We start from the raw sequence: 22,589 nt of genomic DNA on the forward strand, positions 1-22,589 counted from the left end.
CAAGCTCACCACCATCAGCAGCTTCACGGGAGCTGCTGTCCCTCTGGCCTGAGCACCCACTCTGAGCCAGGCTCTCCTGGGTGCCGCCCAGCGTGCCTCCCCATCCACACCTCCCGTTACCTGGTGAGTATGCGGACTCCAGTTTGTAGAGGAGGAAGTGGAGGTGCCAGAGAGGTTAAGGAACTTGCCTGGGGCCACACAGCACCCAAGTGGGTGTCGGAAATAAAACAATCTGAAGTCAGTGGACCTGAGTTGGAATCCCAGTCCTGCCGGTCCCACCGGTTCCACCTCTTCCGTGGGAAGGCTCTCCCTCGGCTCCCAGCGCCCCCCCCCCCCCACGCCCTCCCCGAGAAGGTTTCTGGTCCAGAAGCCGAGCTCTCCCTGCAGCTGGAGTGGACGCCTCCCTGTCGCTTGCTCTCCTCGGAAGACAACTGTCCTCTGGTTCCTCCTGTCTCCCTCAGGGGCGGTGGCAGTCCCCTCCTGTCACTTTGCTTTCATGTCTGGCCTTCCCCGGCAAGCTCTGCGCCTTTAAGTCGGGGGAGGACCTGTAGCATGCCAAGCCCGTACCCCTGAGGAGGCACCCGGTCCCAGGCAGGCTGCATCCCAGAGCAGGAAGCAGGCCAGCTCCCCAGAGAAGCTGGAATCGGGGTTTTCAGGAATGCCACGATGAAACCAAAAGCGGACTTCCACAGCCCTCGGGCTGGATCCGGCCCCTCGTGGAAGGGTCTGGAAGCCGGGGTCCCAGAGTGGGCGACGCTCTCAGGCCCCTTTGATGATCTGAGGAAAGTTAGAGATTTGTTCCCAAAGACCAGTGTTTGGCAAACTCAGGCAGCAGAGCCAGGTATCAACAGTACAACAGGCTCTCTTTTGAGAGCCAACTTTCTTAAACTTTGTCTAAAGCCACTTCAAAATAGACTCGCCAAGGCCGTGTTATTTTGTGGAAGAGCCACACTCAAGGGGCCAAAGAGCCGCATGTGGCTCGGGAGCCACAGTTTGCCGACCAAAGACCATAAGCACACACGGCTTCGTATTCAATTTGAGGGGACTCACAGCCCCCGCCACCCTGAGCCCCTTCGTGGATCTGGATTTAGGGCCTGATTTCCCACGTGGGCACCAAGCCCCTGGAGATGTCAGCGAGGCCCGGCCTGCAGAAACGCCCCCACCTGCTGCCTCCTGCCAGCCCCGGCCACGGCCTCCGCGCTCCGGCCAGCTGAAGGTCCCAGCACGTCTCTCTGCTCGGGCACTAGTACCTCCACTGACTGGACGCTCCAGATCCCAAGTCAGTCCTGTTTTGTGCACCATCGGAGCCCCCAATCGCTGATGGTATTAGCAATGCCCCCTTTCTCTCGTGAGTTTCTCTATGGCAAGACCTGCCCTCACGTCTGGTCCCGTGACTCACTCACTGGGCACTTCCGTTCAGCCAGCGCTGCGCCGGGCTGTGCTAGGACCCCGCGGGGATAGAGATGGCTCTGGCCCTGCCCTTGCAGGGTCCCAGGAACAGCTCGGAGAGCCCGGCTGGGATAGGGCGCCCAGACGGGCTGCCAGCTTCTGGAGAGGGGAGTCAGGGAGGGCCCCCGGAGGAGGACTCCTGAGCTGAGGCCCCCGGAGGATAAGCAGGGGCAGAAGGGGTGACCTTCCCGGAAAAAGGAGGAGAAATGAGAGGCCAAGAGACGCACTTGCAGGGCCTGTGACCCTTGAGGAAACCCCCACAGGACTGGATCGCCAGGGCCTCTGGGAGGTGCGAGGTCAGGTTGAATTGCAAAAGACCCTTCAGCCTGCGTGTGGAGGGAGGGGTCGGAGGGCTGAGTGGGAAGCTCCGGAGGAGCTGGGCAGAGCTGAGGGGCGGAGAGGGAAGGGCTTTGTGACATGGTAGAAGGGACCTGGGACGGCCAGGAAGTGAGGGGAGCAGCCCCCTCGTGCCCGTGCCCGGCAGGTCTTCTCTGGCACTTTCCTCACTCACTGTCCTCTGCCCTTCGGCCCAGATGCCCGCCCTGCCCCGCCTCCTCCCGCCTGCCCGCCTGTCATTCTTCATCTTCCCCCTTTCCTCCCGGGAGCTGCCCGTCCTCACAGCGCCCGCCCGCTCTCCGCTAGCCCCTCAAGTATTGGCGCCTTTCTCGTAGCTCAATAAAGACTTCCTGGTTGACACTCACATGGCCAGTGGTGTTTGGGGAAGAGGGGGTTCAGGCTGGGGCCTCCCCGTTAGCACAACAGACCGGAGCACCACCCATCCCACCGATGTCGCTCCCGAGGGAGCGGCCCCACGGCCTTCGTGGGTGCTTGCGTTGGCCCGGCCCTCCGGGGGCCCTCCGATTGCCGGCCCAGGCTCCTCCTTCTCTCACCCCTCATTGCTCTGTGGTTGTGTTCCCACAGTCGGGCTTGGCGCCCCAGAAGCAGCCTATGCCCTGTGCCCTGATGGGTGGGTTTGGGGGGTCCCTTGCTGGTGGAGGGCCATCTCCTGGCCACTACGGGGTGCTTATGGGACTCGGAGCGGCCTTGCTGCATAGTGTGGGGGAGGTGCCGTGCCGCCTAAATCAAGCCAGAACGGGTTCCCAGCGGTTGACAACATGCCTTTCCTGCCTTGGCTCTCCAAGGGTCTCCTCAGAGAAGGGCCCTGGTCCCCCCGTGGGGTCCCATGTGGGGCTCGCAGGAGCTGGCCACGTCTTTCCCCTCGGGCCGAGCCACCGGTCCCCTGAGAAAGCGACCCCCTGCTGGGTGGGGAGCCTCCCGTTTCGGGTGTGCACACGGGCGGAAACGGGGCTGCAGCTGAGGGGGGGGGTGCGCCCGCCCCCGGGGCAGCTGGGCAGAGAGGACAGGCCCGCTCTCCGCCTCCTCCAGCCACCAACCTGTGCTTTGCGGAGCGGAACGTGTACACGTCGGAGGTGCTGGCCGTGGTGATGCAGCAGCTGATGGAGCAGAGCCCCCTGCCCATGCTGCTCATGAGGACCGTCATCCAGTCCCTGACCATGTACCCCCGCCTGGGGGGCTTCGTCATGAACATCCTGTCCCGCCTCATCATGAAGCAGGTAACCAACCGCCCTGGACATGCAGGCCCTGGCAGCGGGCTGGCTGCAGCAGGAGCTAACGCTGGCTGAGGCCGACCGCAGGCCTTTCCGGCCTGCCCTGGGCACCCAGGGGTCCTCCTGCAGCCACGGGGTAGCGATCTGAGGGGGGCGGGTGCTAGAAGCAGGCAGAGGCTTCAGGGTGCACATCCCAGGAGAGGCGTGGCTGCCCCTTGCCCCCATCATGGTGCACCCAGGCAGGATGCATCCCAGCGCTGATGCATTCAGGAGAAGCCACAAGTCTGGGTTTTCAGAAACACCGCGATGAATCCACAAGCCCTCAGACGGGATCCGGCCTGCAGGCGGCCACGCTGCCACAACCGGCTTAGAGGTTAAATGCAGGTCCACACAGACCGGGGTCAAGTGCTGGTTCTGCCCTAGTCACCAGCGGAACCTGGGACAAGTCCCTGCATCTCTCGGGCCTCCTGTTTCGCAGGGCGAATGGCGCCCCCTGGAGGCTGCAGTGGGAATGAAATGAGACGATGCTCACAGCACAGCCTGGGCCTGGCCCAGGGAGACCCGGTGCAGGGGCCACTGTTTCTCCTTCCCACGTAGTCGCCCTGCCCCCCTGCTGGGGAGCTGGGGGAGGAAGTTTGACCCTCTGAGGAGGTCGGGGCTGTGTGTAGCCAAAGGAAATCTGTTAGATGAGCCCCAGCAAGGCCCCATGTTGGCCCGGTCCTCCCAGTTCCAAGGGTGGCCACTGGCATGCCCCCTTACACCCCCTTCCTCCCCGCCCGTCCAGGTGTGGAAGTACCCCAAGGTGTGGGAGGGCTTCATCAAGTGCTGCCAGCGCACCAAGCCCCAGAGCTTCCAGGTCATCCTGCAGCTGCCACCCCAGCAGCTGGGCGCCGTGTTTGACAAGTGCCCGGAGCTCCGGGAGCCCCTGCTGGCCCACGTCCGCTCCTTCACCCCCCATCAGGTACCCCCCGCCAGGTACCCCCCCATCAGGTACCCCCCCGCCAGGTACCCCCCGCCAGGTACCCCCCCGCCAGGTACCCCCCGCCAGGTACCCCCATCAGGTACCCTCCCCCATCAGGTACCCCCCCGCCAGGTACCCCCCGCCAGGTACCCCCCCGCCAGGTACCCCCCGCCAGGTACCCCCATCAGGTACCCTCCCCCATCAGGTACCCCCCCGCCAGGTACCCCCCGCCAGGTACCACCCCCATCAGGTACCCCCCCCCGCCAGGTACCCCCCATCAGGTACCCCCCATCAGGTACCCCCCCATCAGGTACCCCCATCAGGTACCCCCCCCATCAGGTACCCTCCCCCATCAGGTACCCCCCCATCAGGTACCCCCCCGCCAGGTACCCCCCATCAGGTACCCCCCCACCAGGTACCCCTCCACCAGGTACCCCCTGCCAGGTACCCCCCCCGCCAGGTACCCCCCACCAGATACCCCCCATCAGGTACCCCCTCCATGAGGTACTCCCCATCAGGTACCCCCCGCCAGGTACCCCCCCATCAGGTACCCCCCCCCATCAGGTACTCCCCCATCAGGTACCCCCCCATCAGGTACCCCCCCCGCACAGGTACCCCCCCATCAGGTACCCCCCCCACCAGGTACCCCCTCATCAGGTACTCCCCCATCAGGTACCCTCCCCCATCAGGTACCCCCTCCATGAGGTACTCCCCATCAGGTACCCCCCCATCAGGTACCCTCCCCCATCAGGTACCCCCTCCATGAGGTACTCCCCATCAGGTACCCCCCCATCAGGTACCCCAGGAGGGGGGTGGCACCCCAGGCCCAGGGGGGTGGAGGGGAGTGGGCAGAGGGAGCCCTGCAGCGCCACAGAACGGCAAGGGTTCTGGAGGGTCAGGGACCAGCCTGGGGGCTGGGGTGCCCCGGGGGGCCTCTGGGTGAGAGCTCTCTGCAGCACCCCATCCTGCTCTCCCCTAGCAAGCCCACATCCCCAACTCCATCATGGCCATCCTGGAGGCCAGCGGCAAGCAGGAGCCGGAGGCCAAGGAAGCCCCCGCGGGGCCTCTGGAGGAGGTGAGGGGCCCCCGGCGGCACCGCGTCTTTCTGGGGCTCCTGCTGGAAGGGGGGTGGGCGGGCAGTTGCCCTTACTCCAGGCCCCCCTGCTGCCTGCCCCAGCCCAGCCCCCTCCCCTGAGCCGCTGTGTGCCCCTCCCGCCCCCAGGATGACCTGGAGCCGCTGGCCCCGGCCCCCGCCCCCGCCCCCAGGCCCCCCCAGGACCTCATGGGCCTGCGGCTGGCCCAGGAGAAGGCCTTGAAGCGGCAGCTGGAGGAGGAGCAGAAGCTGAAGCCCGGGGGCGTGGGAGCCCCCGCTTCCGCCGCGGCCGCGGCCTCGGCCAGGCCGGGCCCCCCGCAGCCGGACGAAGCGGTGGATTTCCGGGAGGAGGGGCCCGAGGGGGAGACCCCGGCCATCTTCATCAGCGTGGACGACGACGCGGGGCTGCCGGAGGCCGCCCTGCTGGACTCGAGCCTCGAGGGGCCGCTGGCCAAGGTAGGGCGGGCGCCGGGGCGGCAGAGGAAGGAGCGGGGGGCCCGGGCGCAGGTGTCCCAGGCCCAAAGCGGGGGGCGGGCGGCGCCCCCACAGAAAACCCCCTCTGTCCCCAGGAGGCGGCCCCGGGCGCCGCCGCGAAGGAGGAGAGGAGCCCCCAGAGCCGCACCCCCGCCGGAGAGGACCGGCCCAAGACCCCCAGCCCGCCCTGCGCGGCCGCCGAGGAGGCCGGGGACCCCGAGACCAAGGGCAACAGCTGACGGGCCTGGTGGGGAGGGGGCCGAGGGGGAGGACGGGGGGTGCTTTGCCTTTCAAAAAAAAATAATAAAAAAAAAACACATCCCGGTTCTGGGGCGCGGTGCGGCCTCTCATCTGGCACCTCCGCCGTGAGGCCCGCGGCGGGGTGGGGTGCGCGGGCGGAGGGGTCCCCCCCCCCCGGGCTGCGCCTGCGCGGAGGGCCCCCCCCCCCCCGGCCCGCGCCGCCCCCGGTAACGGCCCGGCCCCCCCTCCCCCCCGGAAACCGGCGGCTACCCGGCCAGTGCACGGCGGGCAACCGGCCGGCCGGCCTGCAGGCCTCCGTCCGGGCACGATGGCCGACCCGCCGTCCGACCCCGAGCAGCCTCCGCAGCAGGGCAGCCCCCCGGAGCCCTTCACGACGCCCCCGGAGGCGCCGCTGCAGGCGGAGCCGGAGACCCCGAGGAGCCAGGAGATGCTGGCGGCCCAGGGCTGGCCGCAGGGCGCCGGGCTGGGCCAGTACGAGGAGCCGCCGGGCGGCCTCGCGTACCAGCCGTACCTGGACGAGAACCTGATGCTGGAGCAGCTGCAGCAGGGCCAGGGCAGCCTCTTCCAGCAGCTGGAGTCCGCCTTCCAGGACGGGCAGCCCGACCCCCTGGCCCAGTACCACGCCTACCAGCGGGAGGAGCAGCCGTTCCAGCCGTACGGCGGGGCGCAGCACGGGCCCTACATGAGGGACGACCCTTCCCTCCAGTTCTCGCCCTCCGAGCTGGGCTTCATGTCCTACGACATGGAGGTGTCGGAGCCGGAGCCCCGGGAGCTGGCCGTGCAGAACGCCAAGGCCTACCTGCTGCAGACCAGCATCAGCTGCGACCTCAGCCTGTGAGCCGGGAACGGTGGGGAGAGGCCCCGCCAAGACCCCCATCTACCCCTCAGCTCTGGGGTCTCCTCAGCCAGGGGGTGGCTCTGGAGCCGTCTCACTCAGACCAAACACTGACAGTAGCTAAGAAGGACAATCGTTAGCAGACCTGGTGCCAGTCGGCCCTGCACACAGGCACCCCTAGTTCTCACACTGACATTGGCACCTCCACGGCCCGTCTTCACGGAGGAGGAGACACACAGAAGTGAGGGCCCCTGTCCAGAGCCAGGAGTCCCGCACAGGGGATTGGGCTCCCGAGGCCCCGTTCCTTGCCGCGTGCGTCTGACCCATGACGGGAGGATGGTGAGGGGGACACCTTGCCAATAGCCAAGCGTTTGGGACACAGCGAGCCCCACGGCCTTGAGGCTTGCGGTGTCTGAGGAACGGCAGTGGAGCCGGTGTGATGAGATGGAGGGGGAGGAGGGGCAGTGGGCGGAGATGGAGCTGCAGAAGGGACAGGTCTCGCTACAGCACCAAGCGGGCCCCCCTCCCTCCGGAGCTCAGAGCCAGGGTCCCCCAAAGGAGGTCCATGTTCCTCACAGACTCACAGAGCTCAGCCCCGCCTGCTCTCCAAACTTCACCTCCTGGAGTCTGGTCAAAACCAACCCGTCGCACTTCCTCCGCCGGCGTCCCCTGCCGGCTAGCACTTCACACTCCCTCACTGACCAGCCCCCGGCCGGAGGCTGGCCTCGCCTTACCCTTCCCAACGGACAGCCCCACCGCACCCAGGACGTGCCAACGGGTTCCCACCCCACGGGCGTTTGGATGCGTTGAAGGCAAACCAGTTTGGTCCTGGCTTTAGATCCTGGCCGTGCGACCACATACCCTTAGACCTCACGGCCTCACGCTCCCCCAGCCTTAGTTTCCTTACCCGGAGCGCCGCGGGTCATAGCTGTTCCTCGGATCATGGTGGGGAGAATACAGCCCTGCTCTCGAACGCCCAACACACTGCCTGATGGACGGGGAACGGACACCATTGCCACCCGGTTACCGTGCCGGCCTCCCCTCCTCCCACAAGCCTTCCCCCTCCCTCATCCCTCCAGCCACACTGGCCACCTCTGCTCCTCCCACACGCCCCACACCCTCAGCTCATCACCCTGCACGTCCTCTGTGAACGCAACAGTCCTGCTGCTTCCTCTGCGATGCTCTTCTTCACGTGCGAGCACACCGGCGGGAGCCTCCGGTGCAGCATTCAACAAGCGAAAGTGGGCATCCCCAGTCACAGAGTGGAAAGCACTATAGTCTTTTATATAGATAAATTTTTTGTTAATATTTTTCTTCTAAATCTTATTGATTTTTTACAGACAGGAAGGGAGAGGGATAGAGAGCTAGAAACATCGATGAGAGAGAAACATCGATAAGCTGCCTCCGGCACACCCCCTACTGGGGATGTGCCCGCAATCAAGGTCCATGCCCTTGACCGGAATCAAACCCGGGACCTTTAAGTCCGCAGTCCGACGCTCTAGCCACTGAGCCAACAAGTCAGGGCTTTGTTGATATTTCTTACAGGAAGGAAGGGAGAGGAGAGAGAGTGAGAAACATCGATGAGGAGCATCGATCAGCTGCCTCCTGCCCACCTCATACTGGGGATAGTACTATAGTCTTTTTTTTTTAATTAATTGATTGATTTACTTATTATTGATCTTAGAGACATAGAAACATCACATGATGAGAGAGAACCATCAATCAGCTGCCTCCTCACGCCCCACACTGAGGGATCGAGCCCACAACCCAGGCATGTGCCCTTGGCCAGAATCAAACGTGGGACCCTTCAGTCTGCAGGCCGATGCTCTATCCACTGAGCCAGACCAGCTAGGGCACGCTCTGGCCTTTTGTCTTTATGTTTGGAGTGTGCCATCGGTTACTTGTCGCTCTCCTTTATCGGATTATTTGAATTTTGCCTTCTATTCTTGGGTTTCCTAGTTTTTTAAAAAACCATGAATGGGTATTGAATTTTATCAAACAATTTCTCCGCACCTGTTGAGGGGACCTTACAGACCCCCTTTAACACACGGTCATGACGAGTTATAGTCTTTCTCACTTCAGTCCAGTCGTACATCCCTGTCAGTTCATCCACTTGAATCATGCGTGTCATCCTTCTGAGCAACTGCTAGGCGCCATTTTGTTTAAGATTCCAGCATCTCTCTCTTTTTAAAAATATATATATATTTTTTATTGACTTTTTACAGGGAGGAAGAGAGAGGGATAGAGTGTTAGAAACATCGATGAGAGAGAATCATCGATCAGCTGCCTCCTGCACACCCCACCACCACCACTGGGGATGTGCCCACAACCAAGGTACATGCCCTTGACTGGAATCGAACCTGGGACCTTTCAGTGCACAGGCCAACGCTCCATCCACTGAGCCAAACCAGTTTTGGCTCCAGCATCTCTTTTCTCAGTGAGATCAGCATGGGATTCTTTTCCTTTCTCTCACTGCAAACCATCCCCCACCCCTGGCGTCCCCAGCCCCATCCCCTGCTTCCCTGTCTCCTCAGACACAACCACCCCTGACAGTGTGAGCTTTGCCTGTTTGGTGACCGTCTGTCTCCATCACCAGAATGTCAGCTCCACTCCCGTCTCCTTCGCCGTGTCCCCGGCGCCAGGCACAGGGCCGGGCGGGCACGGGGCCGGGCGGGCACGGGGCCGGGCGCGAGTGAGTAACCCCCCCCCCCCACCTCCCCTCCCTCCGGGGGCAGGTACGAGCACCTGGTGAACATGCTGACCAAGATCCTGAACCAGCGCCCGGAGGACCCCTTGTCCATCCTGGAGTCGCTGAACCGCACCACACAGCTGGAGTGGTTCCACCCCAAGCTGGACTCGCTGCGGGACGACCCCGAGATGCAGCCCACCTACGAGATGGCCGAGAAGCAGAAGACGCTCTTCATCAAGGGCGGTGGCGTGGAGGGCGAGCAGGAGATGGAGGAGGAGGTGGTGAGTGCGAGGGGTGGGGCGGTGGAGGGTGAGGGCAGCCCAGCCTGGGGCATGGCCCGTGCTGAAGCCTGGACGTGAGGGAGCATGTGATCTCAGATCAATGTGTGTGTTCAGTGTGTGTGTGTGTGTGTGTGTGTGTGTGTGGAGGAGGGGTGCTGTCACAGGGGCCTTGGGTGCCAGGCTGAGGGGTGCAGGCTCTCTCCGGAGGCCACGGGGCGCCTCGGGAGGGCCGGAAGCAGAGGACAGACTGGTCAGCTCTGCTCGTGCGGAAGCTGAACCCAGCTGTGGTGTGGAGGCAGAGGCTGGCCTCTCCCGCCACCCCCTCCCTCCTCCCTCCCACGTAGGGCCTCTGTGCCGTGTTTTCTGGGAAACACTGCCTCCTGGGACCTCTCAGCCCTGAAGCGTCCCCCAGCCCCTGGACCCCGTTTCCCCTTTTGCAAGTTGAGACCCGCTAAGGGCTCTCCCGCCGACTAGTTTCCAGAATGGGGTGACTGCTGAAACGTGGGGTGAAGCATTCTCTCTCACTTTGAAGAAACACGTTTTGGGGTCTCTCTGCTTCTGATCATTCTGACGCCTCTGACGCCCTGAGTGAAGACCTTCAGGCGTGTGGTCTTCTCTCAACCCCGAAACAACCCACAAGGCAACTGCTGCTTTATTATATCCTTCCCCGAGGCCCAGGGCACGGATTCCTGCGCCTGTGGGATCAGGCTGAAACTGGCTCTCCATCCGCTGAGGGGTCCCGGATTATAAGAGGGTGCAGGCCAGGCCGAGGGACCTCTCTGGTGCACGCACAGGGCCAGGGAGGGATGCAAGAGGTTGGCCAGCAGGGGAGGGACCACGGGAGGGCTCCAGGGCATGTCCGGCCCAGTACCAATCAGCTAGTCCCCAGCAGCAAGCTCACCTACCGGTCTGGGCGTCTGGCCCCTGGTCAGCGCACATCATAGCTAACGGTCAGTTAGGCTTTGATAGATAGATAGATAGATAGATAGATAGATAGATAGATTGATTGATTTGTAGAAGAAGGACTTGGGCTCAGAGGGAACGAGCGAGGCAGGGCTGGAGACAGAACCAGGAAGACAGAACTTTGACCTCCAAAGCCCTGCTAAGCTCTGCCTAATCTGCAGATGCTGTTTGTCTGTGCTGGCTTCTGGATGCTAGGATTTTGGCGAGAGTGGGGTGGGACAATGAGAATTAGGAACAACAATCCGGCAAAGAAACGAGCCCTGGTGCCGAAACCGGTTTGGCTCAGTGGATAGAGCATTGGCCTGCGGGCTGAAAGGTCCCGGGTTCGATTCCAGTCAGGGGCCTGTACCTTGGTTGCGGGCACATCCCCAGTAGGGGGTGTGCAAGAGTCAGCTGATTGATGATGATTCTCTCTCATCGATGTTTCTAACTCTCTATCCCTCTCTCTTCCTCTCTGTAAAAAATCAATAAAATATTTTTTTTTTTAAAAAAAGAAAGAAAGAAAGAAAGGAGCCCTGGTGAGCAGAGTGCACTTGAGAATACAAGTTTTAGGCACAAAGGACAGTTCCGTTTTATTTGAGGATATAGTTTTGTGTTTCAAATCAAGTCTCTCCTGGGGAGGCCCCACCCCCTTAGGACTGCACCTTTCATCCTCCTCACCCTAACCCCACACAGTCCCTAAGGCCCCGCCTCCTTAGGAGCAGTCCCTCCCTCTCACGGTCCCCAGGGATCACACCTGCGTGTCCCTTACGCCTCGGAAGCTCACAAGTTCACAGGCCCCAGGCGCAGGCGTGGCCTGCTCCAGTGCGATCATTATCCCCTCCCCCTTTCTCTCCATCTGATTTCAGATTCTGGCAAAGAAGCATGCTGTCTCCCTGACTTGGGCTGTGGGTTCCCCTGCTCGGCCAGGCTGGCCAGGCTGGCCAAGGCCAAGGCCAAGGCCAGGTTGTGCCGACCTCATGAGGAAGGGCCACTTCCGTTTTGTTCTCTGCTGTATGTTAGTGCGTGCACTAGTTTGGACATGGTACTCATTGGATTTTTTTTAATACATATGTATTTTGATGTTTTTACAGAGATGAAGGGTGAGGGATTGAGAATTAGAAACATCGATGAGAGCCGAAACCAGTTTGGCTCAGTGGTAGAGCATCGGTCTGCGGGCTGAAAGGTCCCAGGTTCGATTCCGGTCAAGGGCACGTACCTGGGTTGCGGGCACATCCCCAGTAGGGGGTGTGCAAGAGGCAGCTGGTCGATGTTTCTATCTCATCAATGTTTCTAGCTCTCTCTCTCCCTTTCTCTCTGTGAAAAATCAATAAAATATATTTAAAAAAAAAAACATCGATGAGAGAGAAATATTGATCAGCTGCCTCCTGCACACTCCCTACTGGGGATGTACCCATAACCAAGGTACATGCCGGGAATCGAACCTGGGACTCTTGAGTCTGCCGGCCGATGTTCTATCCACTGAGCCAAACCGGTTAGGGCTCATTGGATCTTTAATAGAGATTTATGGGCTGACTGAATGAGAAAATATTGGGACAGCCTGTGGCCAAGTGGATAAGGGGCAACTGGACCGAAACTGCCCTGTAGTCTAGTCCCAGCCCTTGACTTTCCTGTTCTTGCTCCCTTTCTGCGCGCACGCGCTTGCGCTCTCACGCGTGCTCTCTCTCTCTTTCTCTCTCTCTCATCCTGACCAAAGCAGACGGTGAAAGAGGAGGCAGCGAGGGCAGGAATTATCGCCGCCATCCTCCAACATCACTGGTTCCTGGGTTCAAGACCAGCCTCTTCCTTTCATTTGCTGTGTGACTCGGGGTATCTCTTTAAAGTGCCTTTAGTTGCCATAAGAGTAAACATGACCGGAAAGGGGGCAGGGGGAGGGTTAAGGCAGTCAGTGATGCGGTGAGGACCAGGCAGTCAGGTGTGAGACGGGGCTGCCTTGTGGCCCCGGTACAGCTGCTGCAGCGCTGGCTCTCACATCCCACTCCAGGCGGGAACAAGGGGAGGGATGAAGAAACCAGGGATTTTTTTTTTCTTCGTGTGATGTTGCCTTTTCCATCAAGGCACATCCTCCCCGAGGACTCGCCAGGGGGTGCCGAAACCGCTTTGGCTCAGTGGATAGAACATCGGCCTGCAGACTGAAGGGTCCTGGGTTCGATTCCGGTCAGGGGCATGTACCAAGGCACATCCCCAGTAGCGGGTGTGCAAGAGGCAGCTGATGCATGACTCTCTCTCATCGATGTTTCTATCTCTCTCCCTTCCTCTCTGTAAAAAAAACTCAATAAAATATATATTTTAAATAAATAAACAAATAAACGCCGGGGGGGGGGGGGCGGCAGGAGCAGCTGGGTCACCCCGCAGGCCCGCTCTCTGCCACCCCAGAAAAGCCAGGCCAGGGAGGAGCAGGCCTTCAGCTCCCTGCCCTCCGCCCCCGCCCCTCTCCCCTCCCCTCTCCCCTCCGCAGGCGGACACGGCCGTGCCCAACATCATGGAGTCGGCCTTCTACTTCGAGCAGGGCGGCGTGGGCCTGAGCTCGGACGAGAGCTTCCGCCTCTTCCTGGCGCTGAAGCAGCTGGTGGAGCAGCAGCCCATCCACACGTGCCGCTTCTGGGGCAAGGTCCTGGGCCTGCGGCGCAGCTACCTGGTGGCCGAGGTGGAGTTCCGCGAGGGCGAGGAGGAGGTGGAGGAGGAGGAGGTGGAGGAGCTCATGGAGGGCGCCGACCTCACCACCGAGGCGCACGGCGAGGAGGAGGGCGGCGAGGAGGACGAGGAGAAGGCGGCCGACGTGCTGCCCAAGCTGCAGTGGAGGCCGCCGCCCGTCATCCCGCGGGAGGAGAGCCGCTCGGGCGCCAACAAGTACCTGTACTTCGTGTGCAACGAGCCGGGCCGGCCCTGGGCGCGCCTGCCGCACGTCACGCCCGCGCAGATCGTGCAGGCGCGCAAGATCAAGAAGTTCCTCACCGGCTTCCTGGACGCGCCCGTGGTCAGCTACCCGCCCTTCCCGGGCAACGAGGCCAACTACCTGCGCGCCCAGATCGCGCGCATCTCGGCCGCCACGCACATCAGCCCGCTGGGCTTCTACCAGTTCAACGAGGAGGAGGGCGACGAGGAGGAGGAGGGCGGCGCCGGGCGCGACTCCTTCGAGGAGAACCCCGACTTCGAGGGCCTCCCCGTGTTCGAGCTGGTGGACTCCATGGCCAACTGGGTGCACCACATGCAGCACATCCTCCCGCAGGTGAGGCCCCCCGGGACCCGGGAGCCCCCCAGCTGGGGGGGGGGTCAGGGGGGGCTCCCCCAGGCACAGCAAACGCCTGCCCTCTGCTCAGCCCTCCTTCCTTCGTTCATTCATCCACCCGTCCATCCGTTCCTCGTTCCTCGTTCAGTCAGTGAGGCAAAGGAAAGCCAGAATCCCTGTGGGGCCACATGCACCTCGGAGTTCTGGACTTTTCAGATTTTAAAAAGGCAACTGCAGCTGAAACCGGTTTGGCTCAGTGGATAGAGCGTTGGCCTGTGGACTGAAAGGTCTCAAGTTCGATTCTGGTCAATGGCATGTACTTGGTCAATGGCACATCCCTGGTGGGGGGTGTGCAGAAGGTGGCTGACTGATGTTTCTCTCTCACTGATGTTTCTGACACTCCCCTTTGCTCTCTGTAAAGGATCAATAAAATATATTTTTTTAAATAAAATAAATAAAAAGGTAACTGCATGCCCCATGGAGCAGGCAGCACTTCAGGCCAGGCTGGGGCTGCAGCCCAGGCTCAAAGGCCTCAGCATCATTCCTGCAGCAAAACTGCACAGCCTGTCAAAACCGGTTTGGCTCAGTGGATAGAGCGTCGGCCTGAGGACTGAAGGGTCCCAGGTTCGATTCCAGTCAAGGGCATGCATCTTGGTTGTGGGCACATCCCCGGTGGGCGGTGGGCAGGAGGCAGCTGATCAATGTTTCTCTCTCATTGATGTTCCTAACTCTCTATCCCTCTCCCTTCTTCTCAGTAAAAAAAAATCAATTAAATATATATTTTTTTAAAAAATCTGAACAGCCTCCCCCCAGCAGGTCATGAGTGCGGCCAGATGCCTGGTGACAAACTTCTGATTTTCAGAGCTTTAATTTTCGGGTTTGGGAGCTGTGGGTAAGAGATTATGGGCCTTCATTTATTGAACGCCCATGTGCCTGAGTGTTATACCCACTTGTTTACTCATTCAAGGAAACACTAGCTATAGGCTTAAGATGGTTTCATTCATTCATTCATTCAATAAACATTTATTGATTCCACAAGGTTTTTGTTTTTTTTAAAATATATTTTCAGAGGGGAAGGGAGAGGGATGGAGAGTTAGAAACATCCATGAGAGAGAAACATTGATCAGCTCTCTCCTGCACACCCCCCACTGGGGATGTGCCCTCAACCAAGGTAAGTGCCCTTAACTGGAATCGAACCTGGGACCTTTCAGTCTGCAGGCCGACACTCTTATCCACTGAGCCAAACGGATTAGGGCTGATTCCCACAGGTTTTAACGAATCCAAATAACCCCTCTGGAGATCCGTACAGCTCCCGTTGCCTTCTCATAGTTGATGAAACTGAACTCTGCAATGTACTGTGCCCTTGGGTTCACTCATTCCTTCAACAAACACGGATCAGCTCCTCAGTACCGCATGTAACCCAACAACAATCCAATGGGAGAGGCACCTGTAACACTCCCATTTCACAGATGGGAAAACAGAGGCCGATACGGCTGCCGAAGGTCAGCTCCACAGGGCAGAGATTTGGGGTCTCTTTCCCCAGGAGTGCATCCCAGCACCTAGAGCCGGGGCTGTATACAGTAGGTGCTCCTAAGAACCTGATGAGTGAGTGAATGGATGAACGAGTGAATGAACGCACAGAAGGGGGCCACACGGCTCGCAGGAGGCAGGAGTCCCTGCCTCCATGCAACCACTGCCTCGGCCCATGTCCTGCCCCAACTTCTGTGCCTGACCCTGTCCTCCCGCCCACACCTGGGCCCCTGAGGACAGTCCCCGGGGCCTGCCCAGCCCCGCACCCGCGCCCAGAGCGCAGGCTGCCCTGTCCTCTGGCTGCCGCCTGACTTCCTCCACCTCCAGGGCCGCTGCACGTGGGTGAACCCTTTGCAGAAGAAGGAGGAGGAGGAGGAGCTCGGGGAGGAGGAAGAGAAGGGCGATGAGGGGATGGAGGAGGCGGAGCAGGAGATTGGGCCGCCCTTGCTGACGCCACTCTCAGAAGATGCAGGTACCCGTCTCCCTCGCCTTGTGCCACCAGCCTGAAGTGTGTGCGTGCGTGTGTGTGTGCATGTGTGCGTGCGTGTGTGTGAGTGTGCGTGTGCGTGTGCGTGTGTGCGTGTGTGGGCGCGTGTGTGAGTTTGCGTGTGTGTGTGTAAGTGTGTGTGTGAGTGTGTGTGTGTGTGTGCACGCGCGTGTGTGTGCGTGTGTGTGTATGAGTGTGCGTGTGTGTGTGTGTGTGAGTGTGCGCGTGTGTGTGAGTGTGCGTGTGTGGGCGCGTGTGGGCGCGCGTGTGTGCGTGTGCGTGTGTGTGCGTGTGTGTGCGTGTGTGTGTGAGTGTGTGTGAGTGTGCGTGTGTGTGTGCGCGTGAGTGTATGTGTGTGTGCGCACCTGTGTGTGTGTGCGTGTGAGTGCATGTGAGTGTGCTGCGTGTGTGTGCGCGCGTGCGTGTGTGTGCATGTGCATGTGTGTGCGTGTGTGTGTGCGCGCGTGTGTGTGAATGTGTGTGTATGCATGTGCGTGTGTGAGTGTGAGTGTGTGTGTGCGTGTGTGCGTGTGTGTGAGTGTGCGTGTGTGTGTGTGTGCGCGTGTGTGCGTGTGTGTGTGTGTGTGTGTGTGTGTGGCGGGGGTGGAGGGGCGCGGGAACGGACAGGCTAGAACATTGCAGGGTGACCTCTCGGAGCCTCAGCTGGTCCCTGGCCTATAAAACGGACCTCATGACAGCGCCTCCTCCTGGGGTTACGGGAAAGCGTCCACCTTGTGAGCGGCGTCCGGTGCCCAGTAGGGCAGTGCCCACCTGGGGGGATGTGGGCTTGGGGAAGGAGAGAGAGAGACAGAGAGCGAGAGAGAGAGAGAGAGAGAGAGAGAGAGAGAGAGAGAGAGAGTTGGGGAGGCGGAGCTTGGACGGGATTTCGGGAGAAGGGTCAGTCATCTCCTGAGGTCGGGGCCTCGGGCCCTGGGGAAGCAGGAAGGGGAGGCTGAGAGCGGCCGTGGGCAGAGCCCATGTTGTGACCCACGCGCTGCTGTCTGCCCTCTGCCCTCTGGTCCGAACCAGTGGCCAGCCGGAGGGAGACGGCAGCGGCTGCCCTGTCTGGGGCCCTTCGGGGTGCAGGCACAGAGGGTCCCTGGGGCGCAGGGGAAGGGGTGGCCCTGAGCAGGCTCCAGCGCTGCAGCCCGCGCTGTTCCCTCCACACCCCTCCTCCTTTCCCCTCTCCACCCCTCCCTCCCTCTGGGGGCTGTGCAGGGCATGGGCAGCCAGCAGTGGCGCCTCTGACCTCCTGGTGCTCTTCCCGTCCCCACAGAAATCATGCACATGTCGCCCTGGACCGCCCGCCTGTCCTGCAGCCTCTGCCCGCAGTACTCCGTGGCTATCGTGCGCTCCAATCTCTGGCCCGGGGCCTACGCCTTCGCCATGGGCAAGTAGGTCTTCTCCTGGCCTCCCAGCAGAGGGCGCCCCAGCAGGCCGGCTGGGCGACTCGCGAGGGTGGGCAGAGGTTGGGAGGGAAGCCCCCAAGGCTGAGCCCCTCACTCTGCTTCCAGGGATCCCACTGGCCTGAAGGAGAAACCCCACACCAAGAGGGAAGCCCCTCGGAAAAGAGAATGGGGACCAGGGAGGGGAAGGGGCTGGCCCCAGGGAACAGGGCACGTGCAGGATTCAAACTGGGATCTCTGGTCCCCTGGCCCGGGCCTCCCCGCTGTATGTGTCACAGCTGACGGGACTCAGGAGTCCCCTTTGGGGTGGCCCTGACAACAGCAGAGTCCTGCGCCCCGTTGCCAGTTCTTCCCATTTGAAGGTCTTCTTTCTAAGGGCCAGATGTCTTCCCCACCAGTTGCTCTCAAAGATTTTCAGGCCGCAATCACTTTTGCATCGTCCCACCTGCAGCTACACACTCCCACCCACCAGCCTCTCCGCCCCTCTTACCAGGCTTAGCCCAGCCTTTCTGATCAACCACGAGAGGGCGCCACCTGCCGCCACGGGGCGAGCGTACTTACCCGGTCTGTCCACCAGGTGGCAGGGCGGTTTTTCATAGATTTTTTTTTTTTTTCCTTTTCTATTCGCTACCATGATACCCAGTCGAGGCGGGAATTCAGGTCATCTTGATACTTTAGCCACATGCTTGGCGATGATTACTTTTTCTCCTCCCGAAGCAGGGAAGAGGCACGCTTGCTCTTGCCGGCACGCTTCTGGCCACATCCTAATTTGTCCATATCCCTCTGAAAACAAAAGACCCAAATCGGGAGCACCAGTCACCCATCCACCCTATATCCCCTAACCACTCGTCCATCCACCCTCCCACCCACCACCCAATCATTCATCCATCTAGGCACCCATGCATCCATCCATCCATCCATCCATCCATCAATCTTTTTTTTTTTTTTCCACTCTAAAAGACTTGAATACCAGTGCTGGCCAGCTGTGTGCTGGGCCCCAGGCCCTTTGTTGGAAGGGCAGATGTGGATCCAGCCCTGGGAGCAGAGCGTTAATTGCATAACATCTCTCACCCGCCCTCCCCCTCCCCCCACTCCTCCAGCAAACCCTCCCCCAAACCCTGTCACAAACTAAGAGGAGTGCCCCTGAGGAGAATGGAGGGATCAAGCAAGGGTTCAGACCAGCCTTGATCCGAAATCTTTGGGGGAAGAAAGAAGCAATGGGGGGAGGGGAGTAGGCGGAAGGACATTCTAGACCAGAGTGTCTCCTGAGTGCTAGGGCTGGGCTCGCTGGGGGATCTGGTGGAAGCTCAGGCTGTGGATGCATGGGTCAGGGCTGGAGGCCGGGACTCTGCCTTCCTAGCAAGCTCAGCCTCCGATCAGCCTCCGGATCAGCAAGGTCAAAGTCAAACTGCTCCATGACAACCTCCCCATCCCGTCTCTCCTGCTGTCTCTCTTTCTCTCCCTGCTTCCGCCCTGCCTCTCAGCTTAGTCTCCTATTTTCTCCTCTTTTCTTCCCCAGTTAAAACTGGGGAGAGGCGAGGTGGCCGGGACCCGACCGATCCTGTCCCGAGTATTCTCCCCTCCCTTCACAGCGCAGGCACCACACAGGGATTCTTGTCAGTTTGTCACTGCTAGCTAGGCCCCACATCTGGACCAGTGCTGTCCATCGTAAATGAATCAGGAGTCACCTATGGCATTTTAAATTTCCCAGTAGCCTTATTCAAAAGGTAAAAATAGCCCTAGCCGGTTTGGCTCAGTGGATAGAGCATCGGCCTGTGGACTGAAGAGTCCCTTGTTCGATTCCGGTCAAGGGCACCTGCCCAGGTTGTGGGCAGCCAATAAATGCTTCTCTCTCATCATTGATGTTTCAATCCCTCTCTCTCTCTCTCTTTCTCTCTCTCACTCTGAAATCAATAAAAAAATATATATTTTTAAAAGTTAAAACTAAACAGGCAACATTCATTTTAATATATTTTATTTAACCCCAAATACCCAAAACATTACAACATGAAATCAATAATGTAATAATGATTGATAAGCTATTTTACATTCTTCTCTTTATACTAAGTCTTTGGAATCTGAGCTGCATTCATGCTTACAAGCACACCTCAGTTTGGACCTATCCATTTTACCTGGGAACACTTGGCCTATGTCCACATCTCACAACCTTTCCCATTGCAAAAGTGGACTCACGCACCCAAGTTGTCCCGGTCAGACTTAGATGTTTCCAATACTAAGTTGAGTACTAGCTTTATTGCTAAAATTTAAATGAATTAAAACAAAACAAAAAATCCACTCCACCCAACCACAGCAGAATACAGATCCTTCTCAAGTGCCCAGGGAACACTCCCCGGGACAGACCATATGCTAGGCCGTAAGACAGTCTCAGTGGGTTTAAAAGGGTTGATCAGCAGAAACAGGTTTGGCTCAGTGGATAGAGCATCAGCCTGCGGACTGAAAGGTCCCAGGTTTGATTCCGGTCAAGGGCATGTATTATACCTTGGTTGCGGGCACATCCCCAGTAGGAGGTGTGCAGGAGGCAGCTGATAGATGATTCTCTCTCATCGATGTTTCTAACTCTATCCCTCTCTCTTCCTCTCTGTAAAAAAATCAATAAAATGTATTTTTAAAAATTAAAAAAAAAAAAAGTTGATCAGAGGAAATAAGTTTTCTGGCAACACGGGAATGACATCAGAAATCAGTAACAGAAGGAAACTCACACACGTGTAGAAATGAACACATTCCCGAACCACCAGTGGGTCAGGTGGAATGAGAAAAGTAAATCGATCTAGACATTCAGGGTTTTGGGTGTGGGAGCCGAGTCTCATGGGCTCAGCTGCCGCCGTTGGACGCCATCTGGGGCTTGACGTTTGCATGGGGTGTAAGGAACACGGGAACAGAACAGCACAGCGGGCACCCTTCTCCCCACACACACAGCTCCTCCGTCCTGCGCCCACCCTCAGCCGCCGAGGCTGGGGCCTCGGAGGGAGGACTTCCCAGTGTCTCCCTGCCCCTCCAGGAAGTTTGAGAACCTGTACATCGGCTGGGGCCACAAGTACAGCCCGGACAACTTCAACCCCATGCTGCCGCCACCCATCCAGCAGGAGTACCCCAGCGGCCTGGAGATCATGGAGATGAGCGACCCCACGGTGGAGGAGGAGCAGGCCCTGAAGGCCGCCCAGGAGCAGGCGCTGGCGGCCGCGGAGGAGGAGGAGGAGGACGAGGAGGAGGACGAGGACGAGGACCCGGACGACTGAGGCCCCGCAGGTAGCTGGCGCGATGTTCCTCGGATGTAGCGAGGAGCTGGTTTTTTTTTCACTGTTCGTTTGCTTCCTGCCTCTGGGAGGCAGCTGCTCTCAATGAAATGTTCCCACGGCGCTCCGGCCCGCTCATTCATTCCTTTGCTCACCCACCTGTGGCCGTGACCTTCACGTCAAGGCGATTGACTCTGCTGGGAGCACAGCTCCGCAGTCCCTCCCGTTCCCCTTGTTCACTCCCCCGGGCATGAAGCGCCTCCGGGAGCCGCGGCCTGTGAGCTCAGTTGGCTGGAGCGTTGTCGCCGAGGGTTCTATTTCCGGTCAGGGCACATCTCTGGGTTATAGGTTCGATCCCCGGAGGGGGCAGATATGGGAGGCAACTGGCCGATGTTTCTCTTTCACATCCATGTTTCTCTCTCTCTCCTTTCCCCTCTCTAAAAATCAACGGAAATGTCCTTGGGTGAGGATTTTTAAAAATAAAAAATAAAAATGAAATTAAAAGCCTCCTGTCAGCTCAGTCCAGCCCAGAGGACACAGAGATGAGCAAGCAGCCTCTGCTTTTCCATGGCTCAGACTCTACAGGGGAGACAGGAGCACCCCCAAGCAATGACACCCCAGGTGGTGTTGCCCAGACGACTGACAGAGCCCTCTGCTGACGCTTCAAGGGTCAGGAGCAGCTGGCCTGGTAGCTCTGTTTGCTTAGGGCAGTGGTCAGCAAACTGCGGCTCTCGAACCACATGCGGCTCTTTGGCCCCTTGAGTGTGGCTCTTCCACAAAACACCACATGTGGGCGGGTGCGCACGTACAGTGCGATTGCAACTTCGTGGCCCATGCGCAGAAGTCGGTTTTCTGCTCTCAGAAGAAGTTTCAGTCGTTGTCCTGTTGATATTTGGCTCTGTTGACTAACGAGTTTGCCGACCACTGGCTTAGTTTGCTACGTTTGCAGGTTTGATCCCTGGTCAGGGCACCTACAAGGATCAGCCCATGAGTGAATAAGTGAAACAACACATCGATCTCTCTCTCTCCCTTCCTCCTTCTCAACTTAAAAAAAAAGGGGGGGGGGTGAAGGACAGAGTGGGGAAGAGCATTCCGGGCAGAGGAACAGCGTGTGAGGAGGCCCGAGGGTGAGAGAGCGTGTGACGTGCTTCTCTGACCTCATGTTTTGGGACACGGCGTGAGGGGTCAGCGGTGAGAGCGGGGACAGGAACGCAGTTGGCAGGAACAGATCACTCAGGGCCTAACCCGCCCTGAGAGCACCAGGGAGCCACAGAGGGGCTTTCAGCAGGGAGGCCTGGTCATGTTTGTGCGTCAGACATGCCTCTGCAGGTGCCAGGGGAGGGCGGCCAGGAGAGTGAGACAGGAGCATGGGAGAGCAGGAATAAGGCTGGTTCAGGGCCTGGAGCAGGATGGACCATGGCTGTGCAAAGGAAGGGGCTGGACAAGAGGATTTTTAGGGACAGGAGGGGGAACAGACACTCAGGTCTGGGGGGTGATAGTGCTGGCCCTAAGAATGGGACATAGGCCAAAACCGGTTTGGCTCAGTGGATAGAGCGTCAGCCTGTGGACTGAAAGGTCCCAGGTTCGATTCTGGTCAAGGGCATGTGCCTTGGTTGCAGGTGCATCCTCAGTAGGGGGTGTGCAGGAGGCAGCTGGCCGCTCTCTCTCTCTCTCTCTGATTGATGTTTCGGCTCTCTATCTCTCTCCCTTCCTCTCCATAAAAAATTAATAAAATTAGAAACTAGAAACACCAATCAGAAAGGATATATGCACCCCTATGTTCATAGCAGCACAATCTACAATAGCTAGGATTTGGAAACAGCCTAGGTGCCCATCAGCAGATGATTGGATCAAAAAACTATGGTACATCTGCACAATGGGATACTATGCTGCCATAAAAAAGAAGGAATTCTCATCATTTGCAGCAACCTGGATGGAATTGGAGAACATCATGCTGAGTGAAACGAGCCAGTCAATGAAAGAGAAACACCACATGACCTCACTCATTTATGGATAATAAAGAACATTATAAACGGATGAACCAAAAGATAGATATAGAGACAGTAAAGCAACAAGCAGATTGTCAAATTACAGTGGGGAGGGTAGTGA

The 22,589-nt window shown here is 59.1% G+C and overlaps 2 protein-coding genes across 6 annotated transcripts in view; both read left to right on the plus strand.

Moving 5' to 3' along the window:
• SYMPK (symplekin scaffold protein) overlaps positions 1-5,812 on the plus strand; it is a 36,685-nt gene extending 30,873 nt beyond the window's left edge. For all 3 annotated transcript variants that reach the window (XM_045573715.1, XM_036416417.2, XM_036416419.2), the window contains 5 exons: positions 2,836-3,023; positions 3,802-3,978; positions 4,958-5,053; positions 5,201-5,527; positions 5,641-5,812. In XM_045573715.1, coding sequence (XP_045429671.1) covers positions 2,836-3,023; positions 3,802-3,978; positions 4,958-5,053; positions 5,201-5,527; positions 5,641-5,784 — 932 coding nt within the window. In that variant the 3' untranslated portion in view covers positions 5,785-5,812. The remainder of the gene's footprint in view (positions 1-2,835; positions 3,024-3,801; positions 3,979-4,957; positions 5,054-5,200; positions 5,528-5,640) is intronic.
• A 286-nt stretch (positions 5,813-6,098) lies between these two features.
• RSPH6A (radial spoke head 6 homolog A) lies at positions 6,099-21,134 on the plus strand. 3 transcript variants are annotated; one of them, XM_045573704.1, is made up of 6 exons: positions 6,099-6,640; positions 9,377-9,611; positions 13,033-13,803; positions 15,661-15,805; positions 17,097-17,210; positions 20,246-21,134. In XM_045573704.1, exons 1-6 carry the CDS (start codon positions 6,114-6,116, stop codon positions 20,362-20,364), a joined length of 1,911 nt encoding a protein of 636 aa, XP_045429660.1. In that variant the 5' UTR covers positions 6,099-6,113; the 3' UTR covers positions 20,365-21,134. The 3 variants fall into 3 exon arrangements, with proteins under 3 accessions (XP_045429660.1, XP_036272236.1, XP_045429659.1); XM_036416343.2 differs by having other exon boundaries at positions 17,097-17,214; positions 20,246-21,131; XM_045573703.1 differs by lacking the exon at positions 20,246-21,134 and adding an exon at positions 17,678-18,266 and having other exon boundaries at positions 17,097-17,214.
• The last annotated feature ends 1,455 nt before the right edge of the window (positions 21,135-22,589 follow it).

This window comes from Pipistrellus kuhlii, unplaced genomic scaffold (assembly GCF_014108245.1).
Source record: "Pipistrellus kuhlii isolate mPipKuh1 unplaced genomic scaffold, mPipKuh1.p scaffold_m20_p_55, whole genome shotgun sequence".
Classification (NCBI taxonomy): domain Eukaryota; kingdom Metazoa; phylum Chordata; class Mammalia; order Chiroptera; family Vespertilionidae; genus Pipistrellus; species Pipistrellus kuhlii.